The sequence below is a fragment of the Nerophis lumbriciformis genome, linkage group LG22 (assembly GCF_033978685.3).
Source record: "Nerophis lumbriciformis linkage group LG22, RoL_Nlum_v2.1, whole genome shotgun sequence".
NCBI lineage: Eukaryota > Metazoa > Chordata > Actinopteri > Syngnathiformes > Syngnathidae > Nerophis > Nerophis lumbriciformis.
In genome coordinates this window covers 13,715,816-13,739,693 of record NC_084569.2, presented here as the reverse complement: position 1 = coordinate 13,739,693, position 23,878 = coordinate 13,715,816, and the positions used below count along the sequence as shown (strand labels likewise).

The 23,878-nt window shown below is 37.9% G+C and overlaps 1 protein-coding gene across 1 annotated transcript in view; it reads left to right on the top strand.

The window, feature by feature from the left end:
- Positions 1-23,878, top strand: part of iqck (IQ motif containing K) — a 37,323-nt gene that overhangs the window by 11,468 nt on the left and 1,977 nt on the right. The window contains exon 8 of the mRNA XM_061974205.2: positions 13,425-13,536. Coding sequence (XP_061830189.1) covers positions 13,425-13,536 — 112 coding nt within the window. The remainder of the gene's footprint in view (positions 1-13,424; positions 13,537-23,878) is intronic.

Here is a 23,878-nt window from a genome sequence, read left to right as displayed (position 1 = left end):
GGCGGCGCTCTCCCTTAGAGATAGGAGGAGAAGCTCTGTCATCCGGGAGGAGCTCAAAGTAAAGCCGTTGCTCCTCCACATCGAGAGGAGCCAGATGAGGTGGTTCGGGCATCTGGTCACGATGCCACCCGGACGCCTCCCTGGGGAGGTGTAAAGGGCACGTCCGACCAGTAGGAGGCCACAGGGAAGACCCAGGACACATTGGTAAGACTATGTCTCCTGGCTGGCCTGGGAACGCCTCGGGATCCCCTGAGAGGAGCTAGACGAAGTGGCTGGGGAGAGGGAAGTGTGGGCTTTTCTTTTGAGGCTGCTGCCCCCACGACCCGACCTCGGACGAGCGGAAGAAGATGGATGGATGGATGCATGTATGGATGGATGCTGTTCTAAATGTGTCCACTGATGTCGCAATAGCAATTCTGCCAGGCAAGCAAATAGTTTATACCTGGGAGAGCAAGTATACCAAGCAAGAGGTACATAGTAAAGCGGGGCTGCGACTTCTCCTCGACCCAATATTGAACAAACAGGACTAAAATAAACAATTGGTATCCCCACTTAAAATGCTGCATGAGACACTCCACATTGATATAGTTCTGTGAAAATTGTTTTCTGTGCAAATTTAAAGAAAGTGAACAGTGTGTGATTTACGGCAATACTGTCAGTCTTTTAAGTTTTTATTTTTGGTTTGTTAAAATTGTTCACACGTTGCACAGCTTTTATTTTTCTACCAATACACAGGGATGCCGAGAAAGCAAGGAGTAACTCAACCCTCTTGAATAGTTTCTACCTCAGTTTGTGTGGTTTCTTGAGTTAGCACAGGATTGATATGCGTAAGTGACAAATGAGGTAGTCGATACATAGAATAGTTTTTATTTACGCTTTATTTTGTTTTTTGTTCAATCTTAGATGGGCTGTGACTTAGTTTAATTGCTTTGTAGATACACTAAGATTAAGTCTAAGTTTATCGTGTTTCTCATGGTGTTATTGAAACTCCACCAAGTTTTTCCTCAGAATTTTCAACTAACTTGAACTGTTTTGTCAAGAGAATTATTTGTGATATGTACATTTTCAAAATGGGCTTGTTCTATTTTGGGCTGAAGTAAAACAAAGAAAACAATCTGAAGTTGTTGTGGCTGTATTTTTAAGTTATGCTGCCATGATTTTACCCGTCCGGCCCACTTGGGAATAGATTCTCCTCCATGACTTAAAACCTGTTCATACAAAAATTAAGTATGTTAATATGACTTACATGACATCCAAAATAACTTCTCTGTCACATTCCAACATAAGAGAAATGCATTTTAAAAAAAAGGCAATTTTATAGGATGATTTCAACACCTCCAAACCGGACAATTAAATACACAGCTAAGATACACTTTAAAGTCAAACAGCTTATGTGTAATAAGTACAATACTTACAGGGAAACAATTGCAGAGCTAAAAAAAAAAAAGATCACAAAAACAAAAACATTTAGCTATTGGCAGTATACCAGTCTCTGATTCTGGCAACACAACTATAGCACAAAATGCATAACCTGCATTCATACAAAACACAACAAATGGGCAACACACCTTTTGTATTTCTTTTAAATGCAAAACTAATTACAATTTATATATGGATAAAAAAACAGGAAGTGAGATAACCTATATTCCTAAGTACTAGATGGAGAAGGGGTAGGAATTAATAAGCTAATGCTTCTTCCCACTCCTTTTCACATATACAAAGGTTTTTTATCATTGAGTGCGGCAAGTGTAATGTAGTATTCACATGTTGTTTAAATTAAAACATTAATTCAACCCCCTTTCAGGATTATCAATCATTGACAAATCATAATTGAACTTTATTTTTGTGTATCTGTGGGACAGCTGTCTTGTTAGATCCCATGACATTATGCAAGTGTACATAATATTGTGGCTATTGAGGGCTTTATTGACAAAATAAATGTCTAAATGTAAGACTCCCTCAAACGCCTGACTCCCTTGTCTATTTTTAACTGCACATATTTAAACGGAATAATAGCATCACAGGATTAACATTTATATTCATCCCAAATTTTCTTGCTCTTGTCAGCCCCAAAGCTTTACAACCCCTCCTTCACTCTTATACTCTCTCGCCTGTTATATAACCTGTGTGTGACGCAGCTTTGACTGCAGTGTGTGTGTGTGTGTGTGTCTGTGTGTATGACACAAGCCTGTTTTTGTGCATATATTGCAAGTTCACAGCTTTGCACCGATCAAAACATTGCACAGTGTAGTCATAGAAGAAGAGTGGAAAGAAGCTGACACTATAATGCGATTGTCTCTTGTTCCGCTCCTGTCATACTATATGAAGGGCTGCAGGTTCTAAACACATTACATAATCGTCTTTACACTGTGCGCCTTAGACCCTCTCTCTAATCCATTCATCCATGCTTCTGACTGCTATGCACACACAAATGTACACACACACACACATTCACATTCTTGTATTTGTTACCTTCTTGAAACCTCTGAAAAATGCCTACCTCTTTAGGACCACCCTTTCTAGATATATTAAGATCTGTATTTACAACATTAATAATATATACATACTATGCAAATATAGAAAAGCTTGTTGTGAAAAATGAGTTGGAATGTCACAAGAAAAAGGTCACAATTACACAAGAAAAACTTAGAATTTTGGCAGTATTATAACAAAAGTCGTAATTTTACTCAACGCAAGTCAAAATGTTACAAGAAAAATTGAACATTTGTGCAATATTATGATAAAAGTTGGAATTTTACTTAAGAACAGTTGCAATTTTACAAGAAAAGCTTAACATTTTGGCAATTGTACGAAAAGAGTTGTAATTTTATTCTACAAAAGTCACAATTTTATAAGAAAACTAACAATTTTGGAAATATTATAATAATAATTGCAATTTTACTTGGCAAAATTATGACAAAAGTCAACATTTTACTCAAAAAATGTCACTATTTTACAAGAACAACAAAAAAATTGGCAATATTGTGATAAAAGTCAGAATTTTATATGACAAATATCGCCATTTTGCATTAAAAAGTAATAGTTTTACACAAAAATGTGAAATATTGCAATATTACAGAAACAGAAAGAATATGAGAAATTGTTCCCAATTTTATAAGAAAAAGGTCGACACGTGAGAAAAAGACTGCTTTTTTATTTTTTGTTTGTAATTCGTTTTTAATCTTCATTATTTACTTTAAGTTATTACAGTATTTCTCTATACACATATTTATTTATTTGTTTTAATTCATTTTGACTAAAAGGGGTGCATTTGAATCTCTTACACACACTTCTTATTACATATGTTGACCAGAGGGGGAGCACTTTTAAAACCGACACACAGTCAATTTGAAAAATCCCTCCTTTTTGGGACCACCCTAATTTTGATAGATTTCACCACCAGGGGGGCAAATGAGATATTCTCTATTAGATGCAATGGTTTTCCGTATTGGGACCAAGATTTCGGTCCTAACTTGTTGACCGGTCCTCATATGGAAGATACTTTTCCTTGATGTCTCAAGAAGGGTAGAAATACAAGAACACACACACACACGCTTCGCCCAAGTTCTCTTGGGGCCAGTCAGCTGAGTGGCCACTGTGTAATTAATAGGCAGTGCTTTGAGTCTGTGTCATCATCTCTACTGTTCCATATAATCACTTTTAGCATTCATTTTGAATTAGAACACTGCCAGACACCCAATGGTCATAGAGGAAAAAATATATATTTGTAAAGCATTTAATAATGCAAAATATCTATAGAAAGCAGTCAGGGTTTTAGCTCAAGGCTCAGCGATGCATTTTTATGTGGGTCAAAAGAATCGCATGGCTACCTTTGCCTTTTCAGTGACTAAAGTATAAAGATAATATACAAGCAGTGGTAAGCATTGGATTATGACAGCTACAATTTCACAGAAATACATTTGGTGTGTGGCAATAAATCAGTCTGTTAAAGAAATCTGGAAATTTGCTACATTTAAGATCCAATTACGGAAATGGCTTATTGACAACATTAACTTACACCTCTTGCATTGTGTATGTGCTCATGTCTTTGTTTACTGTTTGATTGTTGGTTTGTTTTGTCTGTAATGTACTTTTTTTATCTTAGTAATGTGTTATAATTGCAATATGTTTATGTAAATATGTCTTTTTTTTTTCTTTTAAGATGACTTTTGTCATTCTAGGCGGAACTATGGGTGAAAAATAGCTTTTTGGCAGACTCTGGCAGATGGATATGGACTGTGCCTGCATGTAACAAATAAAAAAAGAAAAGCAAAACAATCGGAACGGTTTGTGGGTAAGCCGAAGTGTCCCTGCCCATGAGCAAGGCATTATGTAGTCCCATATTGAGTGTGAATCCCAGGTGTGTGTGAATTAGATGGAACTTTATTGTGACTGCACTTAAAAAGTACAATGAAATTACATTTTCATTACAAACCCGTCCAAGAACAGACAGAATTAGAGCAGGGGTCGGCAACCCAAAACATTGAAAGAGCCACATTGGACTAAAAATACAAAAAACAAATCTGTCTGGAGCCGCAAAAAATTAAAAGCCGTATAATAAGACGTATATAAGTCTTATAGTGAAGGCAACACATGCATGGAGGATTATGAGACATTTTTCATCTAAATGTGAATATAATGACAGCAGCCCTTTTACAGTAAGTGATGTTTTATTGTGTTTGTTGACTCTCATAAAGTCTGCAGTGAGCAATAATCAGTGATGAAGAAAACAAAGTTGTGATGCGTTTTTGAAATTAATGTGCCATGTTTGTGTTGTCGCGATACCAATAGTTTGGTACCGGTACCAAAATCATTTAGATACTTTTCTAAAAACAGGGTACCACAAAAAATTGCATTATTGGTTTTATTTTAACAAAAAATCTTAGGGTACATTAAACATATGTTTATTATCCTTTAATAAAATAGTGAACATACAAGACAACTTGTCTTTTATTAGTAAGTAAACAAACAAAGGCTCCTAATTTAGTCTGCTGACATATGCAGTAGCATATTGTGTCATTTTCCATTCTATTATTTTGTCAACATTATGAGGGACAAGCTGTATAAGAATTGATTATTAATCTAGGTGTTCATTTACTGTTAGTATCTGCTTACTTTCTCTTTTAACATGTTCTATCTACACTTCTGTTAAAATGTAATAATCACTTATTCTTCTGTTGTCTGGATGCTTTACATTAGTTTTGGATGATACCACAAATTTGGGTATCAATCCGATACCAAGTAGTTACAGGATTATACATTGGTCATATGTGTGCAGGGATGTATCTCTGAGATTATAAACACAATCTAAATTAAAAAAAAAGAAATAAGATGTGATGCCAAAAAATATCTACTTAATCATAGTAGTATTGACTAGAGACGCTCCTGTACTTGGTATCATTACAGTGGATGTTAGGTGTCGATCCACCAATTGCGTTTGTTTACATTTTGACGCCGGTGAGCTATGGTGTGTAGTGAAGCATATTTAGCTATTCTTCGTCCTGCAGGGATGATACTTGTAAGAAACGTACTTTATTTGTCGCCATGGAGGCGAGGATTAGTGATTTAGAAGTAGCTAAAACACTGCCGACTGGGGCTGGACTTTAGCCGCCAGCTAGCTAGCCATGTCTTAAAGCACCTCTTCCTGAGGGCGGTTCAGTGTTATAGCTTCACCTTTATCGTCAGTTTTTAAGCCAAAATGCGTCCATTCTCCCTTTTCTGTCTACACACTGTGTCTGCTTGTAAGTACTCAGTGATTGTGCGCTGCCGAACATGCTCGTAAACCAGCAATATCACGACGTGATGACGACGGGGGCGCGGGGGGGTGGAGGACCGGTACTTTTCAGAGGCGGTATAGTACCGAATATGATTCATTAGTATCGCGGTACTATACTAATACCGGTATACCGTACAACCCTACGCCTATGCTTAAAATAATCAAAATCTATGAATATTAAATGTTATTATAAATGTGCTTGTTACTACCGTATTTTCCGCACCATAAGGCGCCCTGGGTTATAAGCCGCGCCTTCAATGAACGGCATATTTCAAAACTTTGTCCACCTATAAGACGCCCCGTGTTATAAGCCGCATCTAACTGCGCTAAAGGAATGTCAAAAAAACAGTCAGATAGGTCAGTCAAACTTTAATAATATATTAAAAACCAGCGTGATGTGGGCGCGCATGGAGTCGTATATCAACATGGACGGAGCTGCGTGAAAAAAGCCACCCGGCCTCTTCGCGTAAACTTACCTTAACCCAGTGGTTCTCAAACTTTTTTTGTCATCCCCCACTTTGGACAAGGGGGAGTTTTCAAGCCCCACCTGCCCCCATCGCCCCAACAGAGCGCTAATGCCAAGCTTTAACATTTTCAAATTTATTGAACATCAAGTTGTATACATTCGAGCTCAATAACATAAAATAACATTAAGTTCAATAATAAATAAAATAACTGCAGCTGTGGTATAACTTGCATCAAGTTCAATAATAAATAAAATAACTTCCATCAAGTTCAATAATAAATAAAACAAAAGTGTTATAACTTGCATCAAGTTCAATAATAAATCAAAAAAAGTGTTATAACTTGCATCACGTTCAATAATAAATAAATAAACTATTATAACTTGCATCAAGTTCAATAATAAATCCAAAAAAGTGTTATAACTTGCATCACGTTCAGTAATAAATCAAAAAAGTGTTATAACTTGCATCAAGTTCAATAATAAATCAAATAAAAGTGTTATAACTTGCATCAAGTTCAATAATAAATCAAAAAAGTGTTATAACTTGCATCAAGTTCAATAATAAAAAAAAGTGTTATAACTTGCATCACGTTCAATAATAAATCAAAAAAAGTGTTATAACTTGCATCAAGTTCAATAATAAATCCAATAACTTGCATCAAGTTCAATAATAAATCAAAAAAAGTGTTATAACTTGCATCAAGTTCAATAATAAATCAAAAAAAGTGTTATAACTTGCATCAAGTTCAATAATAAATAAAACAAAAGTGTTATAACTTGCATCAAGTTCAATAATAAATCAAAAAAAGTGTTATAACTTGCATCAAGTTCAATAATAAATCAAATAACTTGCATCAAGTTCAATAATAAATACAATAAAAGTGCCACTTTGCAATCTTTGCAACAAAAAAAAAGGAGGAGCTATGCATTTGGCAAGACAGGGCAAGTGACAGCACTTTCCCCCAGGAGAGCCACCTTGCTTCACTGTGAAACAGCACGGCTGTATGATCAGCTCCCATTTCCTCACACAGTGCAGAGAACAGTCGCGCTTTCAGTGGTCGTGTTTTGATCAAATTTACCGTGCTCACAACATCTGTTAAAACCTCATTGAGTTCGGGGCTGAGCTGCCTTGACGCGAGTGCTTCCCGGTGAATGACACAGTGTGCCCGTCAGATTTTTGTTTCTCTGCAGGTGCTTGCTCTGGCTCGACGACATTTGAGGTGTGAGTCACAAATGTATATATTTGTGTAATTGTGATCCACACATTAGCCTGCTACCCATCCGCGCGAAAGTTTGTTCCGCTTAGCCCCGCCCCCATTAGTTACTGTTGCTATGTCTGTCAAACTTTCGCTCCTACCGAGAAATATAAAGCCTACAGTAAAAATAAGTACCGGTACTTTCCATTTATTTATATAGCGGATTTCACAGACAGAATCACAAAGTGATTTACAGTGTGTATAGAAAATGAAAGCATAGTAAAAAAAATAATCTAAAAATATAATAATTTAAAAAAAAATTTAAAGTGAAATTTCCTCCCGTTCCTCGCGCCCCACCTGTCATGTCTCTATTCCCCACCAGTGGGGCGCGCCCCACACTTTGAGAAACGCTGCCTTAACCACTCGCTCATCTTTTCTTCATCCATCCCTTCGAGTTAGCTTTTATGATGACGCCGGCTGGAAAGGTCTCTTTTGGCAAGGTCTTCCTTTTGAATATCACCATGGGTGGAAGTTTCTGGCCATTAGCATGGCAAGCTAGAACCACAGTGAAGGATGACTTCTCATTCCCTGTGGTGCGAATATTCACCGTACGTGTTCCCGTTGTATCCACAGTGCGGTTCACAGGAATATCAAAAGTCAGTGGAACCTCGTCCATGTTGATAATGTTCTCTGGCCGGATCTTTTTTTCAGCTATCTTGTTTTTACAATATGCACGGAAAGTAGCCAGCTTTTCTTGAAAGTCTTTAGGCAGTTGCTGTGAAATAGTAATCCGTGTGCGGATGGAGAGATTGCGTCTTTTCATGAACCGGATCCCTGTCGCTTAGTAGGAGCCATTTTGTGGTCTTTACAGATGTAAACACACAAAGGAAATGAAACGTACGGTAATATCCGCGCGCTTCTTCTTCTTCTACGCGGGCGGGTGGTTGCTTACAGTAGAAGAAGAAGCGCTTCCTGTTCTATGGGGGCGGGTGCTTACCTTGGCGGTTGCTTGCGTAGAAGAAGAAGCACTTCCTCTTCTACGGGGAAAAAAGATGGCGGCTGTTTACCGTAGTTGCGAGACCGAAACTTTATGAAAATGAATCTTAATAATAATCCATATATAAAGCGCACCGGCTTATAAGGCGCACTGTCAGCTTTTGAGAAAATTTGTGGTTTTTAGGTGCGCCTTATAGTGCGGAAAATACGGTACATTACATACAGTATGTACTTACATCATGTATATAAAACCCTAGTGGAGGAATTTTTGTTTTGTCCTGTCCAGCTTCTCAGGCAAATCATATAGTTGATGTAGATGCCCATATCGGCTGTTCAGATTTACTTTACAAAAGAGAAGTGTAGGATACTTCTCTTGTTGCCTTATTTGTATTTGACTTTATTACATGTATTTATATTATTATTTGATGCAGCCGAGCCGGAGCAGGAGGGGATAGAAAGAGAAAAAAAGGAAGACAGAGGGGGAAATTGTGGGGACAAGAGGGGGATTAGACAGAGAGACAAAAACAACAACAGCAAACACAACAATAACAACAACAATAGAGCAACATCAGCAAATACGATAAGTACAAATATCATGGTAAAAGTGATAGCAAAGAAGCAATTAGCGAAATAAATAATAATACAGAAATAACAATGAGCATTATTACACTACAAATGGAGCAATACAAATACGGTACCAATAAAAATAGCGCTATTGATAATGAACAATACCAATAATCAATAATTTACCTCTATTATCAACGATACAGTTGTTCAAATGCAACAATACATATACGTAATGATAACTAGAGATACAAAAGAATGCAGAAAAATGGAGGGAAAGAAAGAGAAGCAACCTATATTAACCTGGTAGATTGTTATAGTAACAATAGGTTAACCTTTGTCAGTGTGCCGTATGTTACCCAGTTTCCCCTAGAGCAACAATGTTAATATACGTTAATAAAACCCTAATGGAGATATTTGGATGTTTTTTAAGGGGCTCTATCGGCGGAATTGAACGGCTCCCATAGGCTTTTACCATGAATTGATTAACGTGGACCCCGACTTAAACTTATTCGGGTGTTACCATTTAGTGGTCAATTGTACGGAATATGTACTGTACTGTGCAATCTACTAATAAAAGTTTCACTCAATCAAAAAACTCAATTTTAAGCGAACTTTTGATCACATTTATTTATTTTGAATCCATTAAAAAAAAAAAATTCATCCGTCATCATGTCTTTCATAATGATTGTGAACGATAGGCAGAATTAAAAAAAAAAAAGTGCAGTTCCCCTTTATGGTGTCAATGAGTGCAGGTTTACACAGCCACTATACTTGGCATCCGTTACATGGACAGTTGGACATATTTTTAAACGTGCAAATGTAAGATTCCTATTTTTCATACATGTATAAAAACACTTTTTATATTGAAGCATAATCACAACAAAACACTCACACACATTGCACTTTACACATCTCAATGTGTCGCATTGTTTGTTATACAATTGGAATAAAACACCAACTTTGATGAGAAGTTATTGGAGGCATATTTTTTCGAAATTTTGGTTGCATTCAGATATGTCTCAAGTTAAAATGATACCATGTTCTTCCTTAAATCAGTAGAAAGTGAGCTAAGTTTACTGCGGCAGCTTCTCTTGCACTATTTTGTTATCCAAAAAAGTAGGGCAGCTTGAGTACTGATTTCACTTGACGTAAGCTAAAAGAGCTGAAAGTCACACACACACGCACACAGACACACACACACACTGGCTGTCACCCAGTTTGCTGTGGAGTCAACAGCAGAAGTAGGTCTGCGTTTCCGGCTGAATGAGTAGCTTGCCGCCATACATGAATGGTTTGAATAGAAGACCCACGTGCAGCCACGCGCATCCAGAAAATATGTCAAATGCACGCAGGACCTCCTGTAGCCCATAGTTTCCTCTACAAGCTATTAAAAATGAACCATTTCGGCGTCTTATTTCCTGCCGAAAGGTCGCGCTCAGCCACTTGAATGGCAAAAGCATGAGTCAGCGAAAAGTTGACATGCAGGCAGAATGGCAGGGTGAATGAATGTGCATGAAGGCCAGACTCAGAGTTTAGTTCATTCCCAGGCAGCTTTGCAGCAAACAAAAGGCTGCATGATGAAAGCAAAGAGGGCCTTTTTAGGGGGAACGTCTAAGTGGATTATTGTTGTCAGTAAACAACCATCCTGTGCCTTCTGCACTGTATTCAAGTAACCGCAGTTATTGTTGAAGTAACAGAGAGTAATGGTAGAAAAATAGGTGGTTAAGCAGTTAGTAGAACATCTCAATAACGGTTTGAGTTTGAGTTTATTTGGAACATACAAGCATATAACATACATCACAATTTCCAGTTTCTCTATTCAACATGTTCGAAAAGGAGTAGGAAGAAGCAGAGCTTATTTAATCCTACCCCTTTTCCTGTACATAGCAGTTGCTAACACTTTTGTTCACTTCCTGTTCTCAATTTATTCACAATATACTCCACAAGAAATAGCAATAAAAATAAATAAATAATAATTGGTAGAGTAAGTTATATTTCATATGGTGAGATAAGTAAGATTAGTTTGAAAATTAATGGATGGATGAGATCAATTCAGAATGTTTGTCATGGTTCTTCTTCTTTGTACTTTGTAAACACTTTAAGTTTGAAGGGTTTCTTGAAGTGGATCATATTAGTACATTGTTTGATTTCTTTGCTTAATTCATTCCATAATTTAATTCCACATACTGATATACTGAAGGTCTTAAGTGTTGTACGTGCATACACATGTTTTAAATTAAATGTTTCTCTAAGATTATATTTCTCCTCTTTTGTTGAGAATACTTTTTGTACATTCTTGGGTAGCAGATTATAGTTTGCTTTGTGTATAATTTTAGCTGTTTGCAAATTCACTATATCGTGGAATTTCAGTATTTTTGATTCTATGAATAAGGGGTTAGTATGTTCTCTATATCCAACATTATGTATTATTCTAACTGATCTTTTTTGGAACACCGTTAATGAATGAAGTGTACTTTTGTAGTTATTTCCCCATATTTCTACACAATAACAGCATTACATCCAATACAGTGTGGCTTCCGGACCCACCATTGCACAGAGTCGGCCATAAGTATGTCTGTATAAAAAACAAGGGCCTGATTTGTTTTTAATTGGTGGTGGTTTGAAAAATATTTTCAACATTCATTTTCAAATATGAGGCCTTGTCATAGTCTACGATTTACTATACAGTGCATTACATTTTATGGGAAGTCTTACTAAATGTACATGAGCACAAACTGTCACGGACGAACAAGCGAGAATGTGGTGATCATGTGATGGCAACTAAAAAGACACCCTGATCTAGTTTTCCAACTATGAAAAAATGCCCTTCAAGATGTTCAATATTTAATGAAGTTACATTTTGTTTACATAAATGAGTTCATTTTATTTTTTGGTTTATTAACTTAAGATAACTACCCTATTTTGCGGGCTATAAGGCGCACTTAAAGTCCTTTATTTTTCTCAAAACTCAACAGTGCGCCTAATGTACGGAATAATTCTGGTTGTGCTTACCGACCTCGAAGCTATTTTATTTGGTACTTGGTGTAATGATAAGTGTGACCAGTAGATGGCAGTCACACATAAGAGATACATGTAGACTGCAATATGACTCAAGTAAACAACAGCAACATTTTATATGTTCCATTGAAAATATATCAATCAATCAATGTTTATTTATATAGCCCTAAATCACAAGTGTCTCAAAGGGCTGCACAAGCCACAACGACATCCTCGGTACAGAGCCCACATAAGGGCAAGGAAAAACTCACCCCAGTGGGACGTCGATGTGAATGACTATGAGAAACCTTGGAGAGGACCGCATATGTGGGTAACCCCCCGCCCCTCTAGGGGAGACCGAATGCAATGGATGTCGAGTGGGTCTGACATAATATTGTGAGAGTCCAGTCCATAGTGGATCCAACATAATAGTAAGAGTCCAGTCCATAGTGGGGCCAGCAGGAAACCATCCCGAGCGGAGACGGGTCAGCAGCGCAGAGACGTTCCCAATGATAGATTTGCATTATGTTGTTTTTATTTTTAAGATTGAATGTAATTTAAATGTTTTTGAATTTGTTGCTTATGGACAAGCGGTAGAAAATGGATCGATGGATGGATATTATATTTGTATGTATTTTTTAATGTAACAGTTTGTTTAATTGTTGTCTTTGTAATATTTTGGATTTTTTTATTACAATTTTGTCAACATTCATTTTCAAAAATAAATCCAAAGCCCACAATTTATATATTCTACTAATTACAGTGCAATACATGTCGTAGGAAAGCAGACTAAATTTGCAGGACAAATCGGACAAAAAGTGATACAAATAAATACGATATTGATAATGTGTATTAGGTTCTCTCTCACTCCTCACATCACAGTGACTCATTTTAATTTAACTGAAATTGCATTTGATTACACAAGGGCTTTTTTCAAAATGTAATGTACTTCATTTATTTTTAAGCTGTTTTTTTCTTTCAGAACTTTATTTCTACAAAAGTATAATATGAAATTTCACATACAAAACAAACACCAACTTTGAGTACAGCCACAATATGAAGATAAAAATAAATGAAAACCCCTTTAGTTTTTTTTAATGTCAGCATAAAAATATATTCACTAGTTGCCAGATTTGTTTGACAATTATCAATATATTAAAACAAAAACTTAAAATAAAAAAAATAAATAAAAAAAACGTTTTATAATATTGTCTGCATAGCTTTGTTTAATGTAGTGAAAACCCCACAATGTCATATAATGAAATTACAATTCATTACTTTTTGTAGGAAATCTGACAAATCTTTCAGCACAAATACATCAAAAGATAAAATAACTAAACATGAAAGTTCTGATCGTTTTTAATGTATGGTGATAATGTACTGTACTTGCCATCTATTCTATAATATGTGATTCTATATTATACAGGTCAGAGCACAGCCTTATGTGCAGGAGCTGCGGCAGTGGCAAACGAACCTGAGGGAAACTCGCGACATTCCCAACTCTGTCAAGGAATTCTGGGCCCGGGTTGAGAAGCGAGGTGAGAACAATGAATACAAATGCAGTGTCACTTAAGTGTTTTTACTTAATTTTAACATACAGTCTATGGAAGTCTATGACTATAAAAACACTGTACTGTACTGTACACTCTGGAATGCAATATTCATCTCGACACGAAATTCAGAAGGATGCTTGGAGTAGTGGCATGGAGGAATGAGGACAGAGAGAAAGACAAGTGAAGAAGAGAGGATATGTCTGTAGGGCTACCAGGGTTTTGTGGGAGGATGGGGGCTGGGTCTATGCATTTGTGTGTGCTCTTGTCTTTCTGTCTTTGTGGTGCAACACAGCCCAGCTTTATTGTGGGGAAGATTTTTCCTTATGGTGGCATTTTGTCCGAGACAAATTGCTAGGATCAATGTGTGCGTGTGGGTGTGAATCTGAACTTGGTAGAGAAATTAACCTTGTCCTTGTACACACACAAACGCGCACACACATTCACACACACACTTGCATGTACACACACGATCCAAGGAGGATAATTTGACTTACAGTATCTCATAAAAGCAACCATTTTTAATGACGGTACACCTTTTCAAGGGACAATAGTATTTTTCGTTATTTTTTTTCCATTTATTTATTTATTTCAGGCAATGACATAAAAAATAATAACAAAAAAAGTACAAAGCTGACATCACATAATAATATAAATAAATATAGTGCAAAAGGTAATGTATAGTATGTAATGCATGATTGTCCAGTTTTGCCTGAAAGGGAGTGGGAAGAAGATAATTTATTTAATCCCACCCCCAGTTTTCCATTCAGTGGTTATTCACATGAGTTTCACTCTTACTTTGTTCAAGGATTATAATACAAATGTTGTATCATGGTGGCATTACCACAGGTAACAATAATTATTCAACTGTAACAATAATTTGTATCAACAATGTAGGAATAATGAATATACCAACAATGGTAATAGACAAAATACCAACAATGGTAATAGACAACATAGCAATAATGGTAAGGAAACATTGAGCACATGTTAACACTTTGAGACAGAGTACAACAGCAGGTCAAATTAAAGACCCTCGTCTCTATATTTGAACCAGACCCCATGTTTGTATAATAATTTAAATCCATTAATAGTTTGGCATTGCTTGTGTTGCCAAAGTCCAGTTTGTTCCATAGTTTTACTCCGCAGACAGACACACAAAAACGTTTACGAGTGGTTTGAGCTCTCTGCAATGAGAAATATCCAGAGTATAAAAGTGAAACTTGTATATACTTTAGAGTAGTCACTGTACAGCTTGTGCAGCAATATCATGGTTTCTGCGGGGCATTAGAAAGAATTAGTCATTAAGTGGATTTTACAAAAATTAGGCCTTAAAGGGGAACTGCACTTTTTGGGGGGAATCGTTCACAATCATTATGAGAGACATGAAGACAAAAGTTTGTTCTTGATTGCTAGCAATGCAGCTAATGAGAGCAATAAATTCTACCTCTAAATCAAGTAAAAATACAACAATAATTATTTTACATTCTGTAACTTGTATAATAACCAAGCTGTAGCGACATTGTTATTGTAAGAGCGAACACTGAGGAACTATTTCTCTAGCGTAGTAACACATCGGCGGGCTTCGTTATTAGCCGTAAAAGCTAACTATGGCAAAATATAAGCTTGTTTCTACATCAGCATGAAACGCCTTTGAGCTTGTAATGCACAACACAATGTGATAAGACACCAAACTGTAATGACTGAAAAACATGAACAATAATATTACAATATCTTTCATTATATTTCATGTTTTGTTTGTACATAGATAGCCAGACAACGTATGCTGTCTGTCATGATACACACATGACATGCTGCGTGTATCATGGTTAATATAAAGTGTGACTCACTCGATGGACAGTTCTCTGCGTGGCCCAGCTGGTCGGGGACACTTTTTCTGGTTTATTTGTGTAAGCACTCCATTTATGTTGAAACACCTTGGCTCCAAATTCCTTATTTTGCAACTTCGAGCGACTTTCACCTCACTGTCTCAGCTTCCGTCTGATCCAACGTGTCACTCTTCCTTCGTGCTGGCTTCTAGAAGCAGTCGTTCTTCCTCCGTATATTTAGCATCAAAAAGATACAATTGTGAATCCTCATTTGTCCAAAAATAGTCGTCTTTGTTGTTGGTTATCGAATCTGCCATGATTAGAAAAAACTAATGTTTCTCTTCCGAAGTAGGACACATAGAAACTATGGAAGCCTGGAAACGTGAATCACTGCGCTGAAATAATCAGTCCTGGCAATGATTAAAATGACCAAAATATGGTAAATATTGTACATATTGCATAATGTTATGAACGTGTCTGTGACTACATTATATATAGACTTGCAGGGTGTACATAAAATGTTAATGGAGGGTTTTGAAGTGGTTTTAGAGGGCTTTGAAGGTTACAACAGTGACTCCCATTAGCCGCATCTTCCAAGTGTTTTTTTTTATCATCTTTAACCCCCCCACCACCAGAAAAAAACAAAAAACGTGCGTTCTTGTCACTCATAATGATTGTAAACGATAGGCAAAATTGGGGGAAAAAAAAAAGTGCAGTTCCCCTTTAAATGGCAATAAAAAGCGTTAAATGGCTCAGTGGCCTTGTGGTTAGAGTGCTCGCCCTGAGATCAGTCATACCAAAGACTATAAAAATGGGACCCATTACCCATACTTGCCAACCCTCCCAAATTTTCCGGGAGACTCCCGAAATTCAGCGCCTCTCCCGAAAACCTCCCGGGACAAATATTCTCCCGAAAATCTCCTGATTTTCAGCCGGAGCTGGAGGCCACGCCCCCTCCAGCTCCATGCAGACCTGAGTGAGGACAGCCTTTTTTCATGACGGGAGGACAACAGGGTGACAAGAACTAAATCATCCAGACTAGAGATAAATTGTATTATTATGTTTGTCTTACCTAAAAATAAATATATTTATTAATTTAAAAAAAAAACGAAATACATTTTTACTATATTTTGCTAAAAACATCAAAATTAATTGTATTTTTATTTGTATTTTTTATGACTCCTCATTACATCCAGCCATAGAATTATACATTAAAATAAACATATTTGAAATAATTTATTTTAAATTATCATAATAATTAATTTAAAATGACCATATTTAATTATTAAAATAATTGCTTGTTTATCAACAACTTTAGCATTTTATTCATTACATTTTGAAGCTCTCAGAAGCCAAGTTATGTTATATTCCTTAATATTTATTTATGCAAGTTTGAAGTATCAATTATCTAAACACAGTTGTTTTGCATATTTTCAGGATATATATACAGTATATATATATATATATATATATGTATGTATGTATGTATGTATGTATGTATGTATGTATGTATGAAATACTTGACTTGGTGAATTCTAGCTGTCAATATACTCCTCCCCTCTTAACCACGCCCCCAACCACACCCCTCCCCACCCCTGACCACGCTCCCCGGCCCCCACCTCCCGAAATCGGAGGTCTCAAGGTTGGCAAGTATGCCATTACCTCCCTGCTTGGCACTCAGCATCAAGGGTTGGAATTGGGGGTTAAATGACAAAAATGATTCCCGAGCGTGGCCACCGCTGCTGCTCACTGCTCCCCTCACCTCCCGGGGGGAGGAACAAGGGGATGGGTCAAATGCAGAGGGTGATTTCACCACACCTAGTGTGTGTGTGACTATCAGTGGTACTTTAACTTTAACTTTAAATGCAATATCCAGAGGCATTAAATAATGTAATACAATTGTAGGACTTGGCCAATAGTCAATACGTCAATCCATCAAACAATAAATTAAAATTAACTTAATAAGGTTGCGATCATCGATAAATTGCTATGTATGTCTGTTTGTTTCGTTTCTTCGTCTCCGGCTTTCAGACTCGATACAAGAGGACTTGTAACGTGTGAAAGCGTGAAAAGTGCTGCCTCAACACTGCAAAAGGCCATTTGCCATTTTTTGGTGACTGTAAGCATGCAGTCATATCTGAGCTTGTTTCATGCACAACTTCTTTATTTCAGTCCAACTCCAGTTCAAGGAATCCCAAGGTCACAATGTCACGCATGTTGGAATTAACTGCTTCTCTCAATGAACCACTTCTCCCAAGCGCCGACAGCACTCATGCGCTCATAGACTTTGATGGAAGCACCACCATCCTTGACTGTAGGCAATTATCTTTCTATACTCACATGTGTTGCTGGCTATTTTCATTAAATAGTAAATCTACTACTGCTATACAAACTAGATTGTCTATTGCTAAATGCATCTCAGTAAATCTATGCTGGTATATATGTGAACGGGCATGTTATGGTAATGTCAAACAGCCACACTGGGTGCCTGACAGTAAACGCAGCTTGTTTCAGCTCCCACACATTCCGCACTACACACCGGTTGCTGACCTGACATTCTAACAGGGGGCTTCGGTGACTGGTTGTCTGCTGTACCCCCCCGCCCTCCTCCAAACTACCACAACAACACAATCACTGATGAATCAGCATGTAAGCAAATCAGGGTGTTTGATTCCATTGTTGTTTTTTGATGCATAAAAAGATGGACTTCTTTCTGGAACACTCCCTTCTTGACTGTACGCTCGCTCTTGAAGCTGATCTGGCAACAGCTGCATGCGCATTCTACCCCAGCGAGCCTCCATGCCACATATTAGTCAGGTTGAAAAACAATAAGTGACCCGGAGAGGCCACGCACCGATACTTTTGGGTCGCAAGGTCAAGGATCAGAGGACAGGTGCTGCTGTCGGTAGCAGCTCATGAATCACATGACCAAACTCTACTTGGACATGTTGAACACTAGAGGCATCTTTTTTTGGAGATTTTAGTATGATTTCAAACAAAAGTGCTACACATAATTAGTAGAATTCCCACATATTTTAGTTAGTTATTTGGAATGTAAATACAAAATTAATCAGTAAGTTAAGTTAAAGTTAAAGTCCCAATGATTGTCACACACACACTAGGTGTGGCGAAATTATTCTCTGTTTTAATATTAAATTTTCAAAAATTGCAAAATTCCATTTATGATAATGTACCCCAAATATGGGGGGATGCTACGGAGCCCCTAAAGCAGACCTGGCCAACACGTGGCTCGCTAGCCTCATGCGGCTCTTTGGCAGGTTTCATGCGGCTCTTAACTCTGTTATGAGAGTAGCGTATGTGTGTGTGTGTCCCTTTAAGATATGACAGCATGTGAGGTGAGTGACGTCTGAGCGGGTGGGCGAGAGAGCGGTAACAGTGAGTGCCTGTGGGGGCTAGTAGCTTGGTGGATGGCTGCGTGCAAGACACCAATAAAGTCACAAAGTTGCAACAAACCGCCGGCCTCGTCATTCACCCTCGTGTCCGGAGCTGTAAAAATCCACTGGCCGGGTAAAGTGAAGGGTGTTACCCCCGAAGTACATCGGCCCTGGAGGAAAGTCTCCCCTGCGCTCCTCGACTACGGTCTGGGAGCCGGAAGCAGGAAAGGTGTAACAACTCTATTAGTGCCTCAGTGTTTACCATGAAGTCTTTATTTTGACAGCCCCTTTGCGGTAAACTTGTCTGAGTGCAAACTGAGGCAGTATTTGTCATTGATAAAACTTTCGGCGAATCAAAATTTATGACCAATAAAAACGCAATAAACGGGAACGGAAATTTGACCCGGCAAATATAAACAAAAGAAAACACTGACGGAAAGCGATAATCGAGACAATACAAAAACAAGCAAACCGGGCGGAAGGTAAAAAAAAATAATCCGCGTCCGGGAGACACGCGGGCTTCAGGAATTGCGCGTCCTTTCTGATTTCAATGCGTAAAAAGACACACAAAGTGCGGTAACGAACAAAATAAGTCACACTTATATTCTGTAACATTCACAGTTTTAGAAAAAGTGCAGAGGTAGAAATATTCCAAATAACCTCTTATATACAATGTAAATATAAATAATGCCTCAAAACAAGTTAATTATATTTCAACAAAACACAGCAGACGAGCTCTCGCCCTGCACAGCTGTTTTGTGCTTTGTAGTGCTCTGCCCTTCCCTCACGAATGCTGTTGCGTGCACATGCCTCCACAATTTGTTTTGTTTTTAACCCGTTCTTAACCCTGGACGTACATTGAAAATACACGCAACACTAACTCAAAATGCTGGACATTAGAGGCATTTAAGAAACCCCGCCCGGACAGCCCCGCAAAAGAGGACATGTCCGGGAAAAAGAGGACGTATGCATACCTGCCAACTACTCCGGTTTTCCCGTAATTAGTACGGTTTTCATCAACCTATTCCGGGTTACGGTTGCAGTGATAAAAAATATGTTTTTTCATTAATTAAAAAAAAAAAATTTTTTTAAAGTTTTATTCACGAAATCGCGTAACAACAATGACAATCGACATTGCTTCCCGTAACTTCCTATCGAGCCATTCCGAATGCCATGCGCGAGGCTATTTATAGCACCGCTGCCAAGCACGAGCCACCAGTTGCCATTGTTTCCAAACGAGCGAACGATCATGGAATCAGCCGGAGAAAAATCGCAAACGAGTCTTAAACCGAAAAGAAAACTGCAGTCATTCCGTGAAGAATATTCAAAAGCCTATCCGGGAATAATTATCCGTTCCAAAAAGGGTGAAAACTACGCGAATTGCACCTTGTGCAGACAAGATTTTTCGATCGGACACGGAGGAATTAGCGATGTAAAAGACCACGTTGGGACAAAAAAACACAAGTCTAATGCCGTTGCTAGCGATACAAGTGGAAAACTTTCAACGTTTTTCGTCGCCCAAACAGATTCTTTGGATGTGATAAATGCCGAAGTTTTATTTACGGAGGCAATAATTGAGCATGGACTTCCAATCGCACTGGCTGATCACAAGGTTGACAGGATAACTGGCATTAACTGTCAAAATAATTTCAAACTATTGAAGTTAGCTTACAGAATAAACATGTCAATCAACCCATATGATTTTTGCTGTAATATTTTTGTTTTGAAAAGTCACTGTGACTGATAGAAAAGTGATGGTTTTAGCAACATTTTAACCTGTCTGAATGCTAATAATCATTTTGCGTCTGGACCCTGGACCCTGGCTACTAGGTTTTTCTGATTTCAAAAGTTGGCAGGTATGCGTATGGTCAGTCTAACGTAAGAAGAAGCCAAAGCCGGTTTGAGTGACGTCAAACGTGCATGTGCGTCAGATCACAGTAGTAAACAATTTGTGACAAGTTCGCTCTCAAAATGGCAGGGAAACAAATCACAGCAAAACGAAAATATGAAGAACACCGGACATTTTTAACAGAGTGGGAGAGTTTATATTTTTTTGTTGAACGTCATGGCAAGCCATTCTGCCTTATATGTCAGGCGTCATTAGCGCATTTCAAAGCTTCAAATCTTCACCGTCACAAGGAATGCCAGAAGTCCCACTAAGCAACATGCATAGTAACAGAAAAAATATTATATTTTTGTTTGCAGACTTTGTTGAACTGAGAGTTTGTGTGTGTGAGACAGTGCACACAATGTTAATTGTTGAAAATAACTGGCCCTTGGTCTTAGTACTGTAGGAGTGTGTGACATTTACAATAAATCTGGCTGAGCAGAGGTCTGTGTGTGTGTGTGTGTGTGTGTGTGTGTGTGTGTGTGTGTGTGTGTGTGTGTGTGTGTGTGTGTGTGTGTGTGTGTGTGTGTGTGTGTGTGTGTGTGTGTGTGTGTGTGTGTGTGTGTGTGTGTGTGTGTGTGTGTGTGTGTGTGTGTGTGTGTGTGTGTGTGTGAGAGTGAGAGTGAGGAAGGCATGGGGTGATGTTCATGTGTGCCCATGTGTAAGATGTGGCTCCTTGCAGTAACACAGTAAAAACAAGTGGCTCTTAGTCTCTGACTGGTTGGCCACCCCTGCCCTAAAGGGACATGGAGGGGAAAAAAAATGTTTTGCGATATCTCGCAAAAAGTTTTTTTTTTCCTATGTCAGTGAACCGGAAGTAAAACAGACACAGCGATGGTGAACCGTAAGTAAAAGAGACACAGCGATGGAGGAGCGGTAGCATGCGGGAGCCTACCCATCATCTGTGCTCTGTTGTGGGACCATAATACGTCAGTTGCAACCATGGAGGTTCCGTAGTCCATGTTCTCTACATTTAGCGTACATCCACCGGTACCCGTGAAGCTGGCCAGAATAGTGTAGTTCGTTGCTGATGAATTCAACCTGGACCGCAAGATCCCAGTACCCATTACGACGAGAAAGCCCCCTCGCCCTGAGTATTCTTTTCAGATGTCTCTCACTTTATGTCAAAGCCATGTCTACGTGCAAGAACGGATTTGATGTATTTATATGTTAAGCCAATACTAAAATGGAAATCAATAAACTTCTCCCACGGATGATGGGTAGGCTCCTCCATCGCTTTGTCTGTTTCACTTCCGGTTCACCATCGCTGTGTCTGTTTTACTTCCGGTTCACTGACATAGGAAAAAAACCTTTTGCGAGATCTCGCAAAACATTTTTTTCCCTCCATGTCCCTTTAGGGGCTCCGTAGGATACAACCACATTGTGGAACATTTTTATAGCTGGCAAAAATAACAAGTTAACCAATTAATCACAAAATATTATTGCATTATTCATGTATAGTTGCACATGCTCCTTTATCCTAACAGTGGATGGTTACCCGAAAGGCGGCGCGGGTTGTTATACGGTCAGTGACCAGGTCATTGCATGCGTCAGTGCAAAGATGAGTGAAGAAACTCTGACTGGTGTGCTCGCTGGCAAATTCACTTCAAAATACGCCCTGACAGGACTTTAGATAAAACTGTCAGCACGTTTGGAGCATATACACTATATTGCCAAAAGTATTTGGCCACCTGCCTTAACTCACATATGAACTTGAAGTGCCATCCCATTCCTAACCCATAGGGTACAATAGGATGTCGGTCCACCTTTTGCAGCTATTACAGCTTCAACTCTTCTGGGAAGGCTGTCCACAGGGTTGTGGAGTTTCACACTCGGAGCGGAGTTTGGGCCCATTCCTCTTCCAACATGACTGTGCACCAGTGCACAAAGCAAGGTCCATAAAGATATGGATGACAGAGTTTGGTGTGGATGAACTTGACTGGCCTGCACAGAGTCCTGACATGACATTGATAGAACACCTTTGGGATGAATTAGAACGGAGACTGAGAGCCAGGCCTTCTCGACCAACATCAGTGTGTGACCTCACCAATGCGCTTTTGGAAGAATGGTCGAAAATTCCTATAAACACACTCCGCAACCTTGTGGACAGCCTTTCCAGAAGAGTTGAAGCTGTATTAGCTGCAAAAGGTGGACCGACATCATATTGAACCCCATAAGTTAGGATTGGGATGTCACTTGAAGTTCATATGTGAGTCAAGGCAGGTGGCCAAATACTTTTGGCAATATAGTGTAAATTACATGCATTTCAGTAAAACATTTAAAATACGTTTGACATTTTGATAATAAAATTGCATTTGGTTCAAAATATTGGGTATTTCTAATATATTATATGATTATATAAGCAAGTAATTTACTGTGATTAATCAAATCAATAGACAGCATCATTGTTTGTGTGAAAACTTACATATGGAGTCAATTATTTTAAGTTTGCATAAATTAGAAATATTAAATATTCTAATTATCTGTATAAGGATTGATTTAAAAAAAAAAAAAAAAAAATAATTACACTTTTATATTTCAATTAATTACAGTTCATTAAGTTTAAACACATTTTTTAAAAAGATCCCAGTACTTAGACACAAATGCAATTGTTTTTTTGTTTTAAAAAAAATAATATTTATTTATTCATTTGATAGGGAAGTCGTAATACAGGTACTGAGAGAACATACACTCACCCCTCAAAAAAAAAAATTTTTATAATAGTAAAATAAAATGAAATAAGAATACTCCCCCCTCCCTACCGTCCTACATTTCAGTCACAATGTGCTTCCTTCCTCTTCACCACAAGCAGATAGAGAATCACATGAACTGACTAAAAGAGAAAAAAAAGAAAAAAGAAAAAAAATCACAAACATACAAAGAAGTGTCACTGAATAAAAACAAAAAAAATACAATTTGACTTGACCTGGGGCAGTATGATTAGTTACATAGCTAAATTAAAGACACTATAGGACATGTGACACTCACTGTTGACAATGAACCTTTCCACTTACCTCAACACAAATGCAATGTTATTGTCAGACTACCATACAGAAACATGGTTTAAATATTCTACTTGGATGCACATCATTTATTTGATCAAGACTTGGCAGCAGTTTTTATTTAGTTTTTTGGAGTAAAATTTGACATGTGTATTGCCCTGATCACTGACTATATAACAACTCACAAAGCATTTTAGGTAACATCTGCAGTTGAGG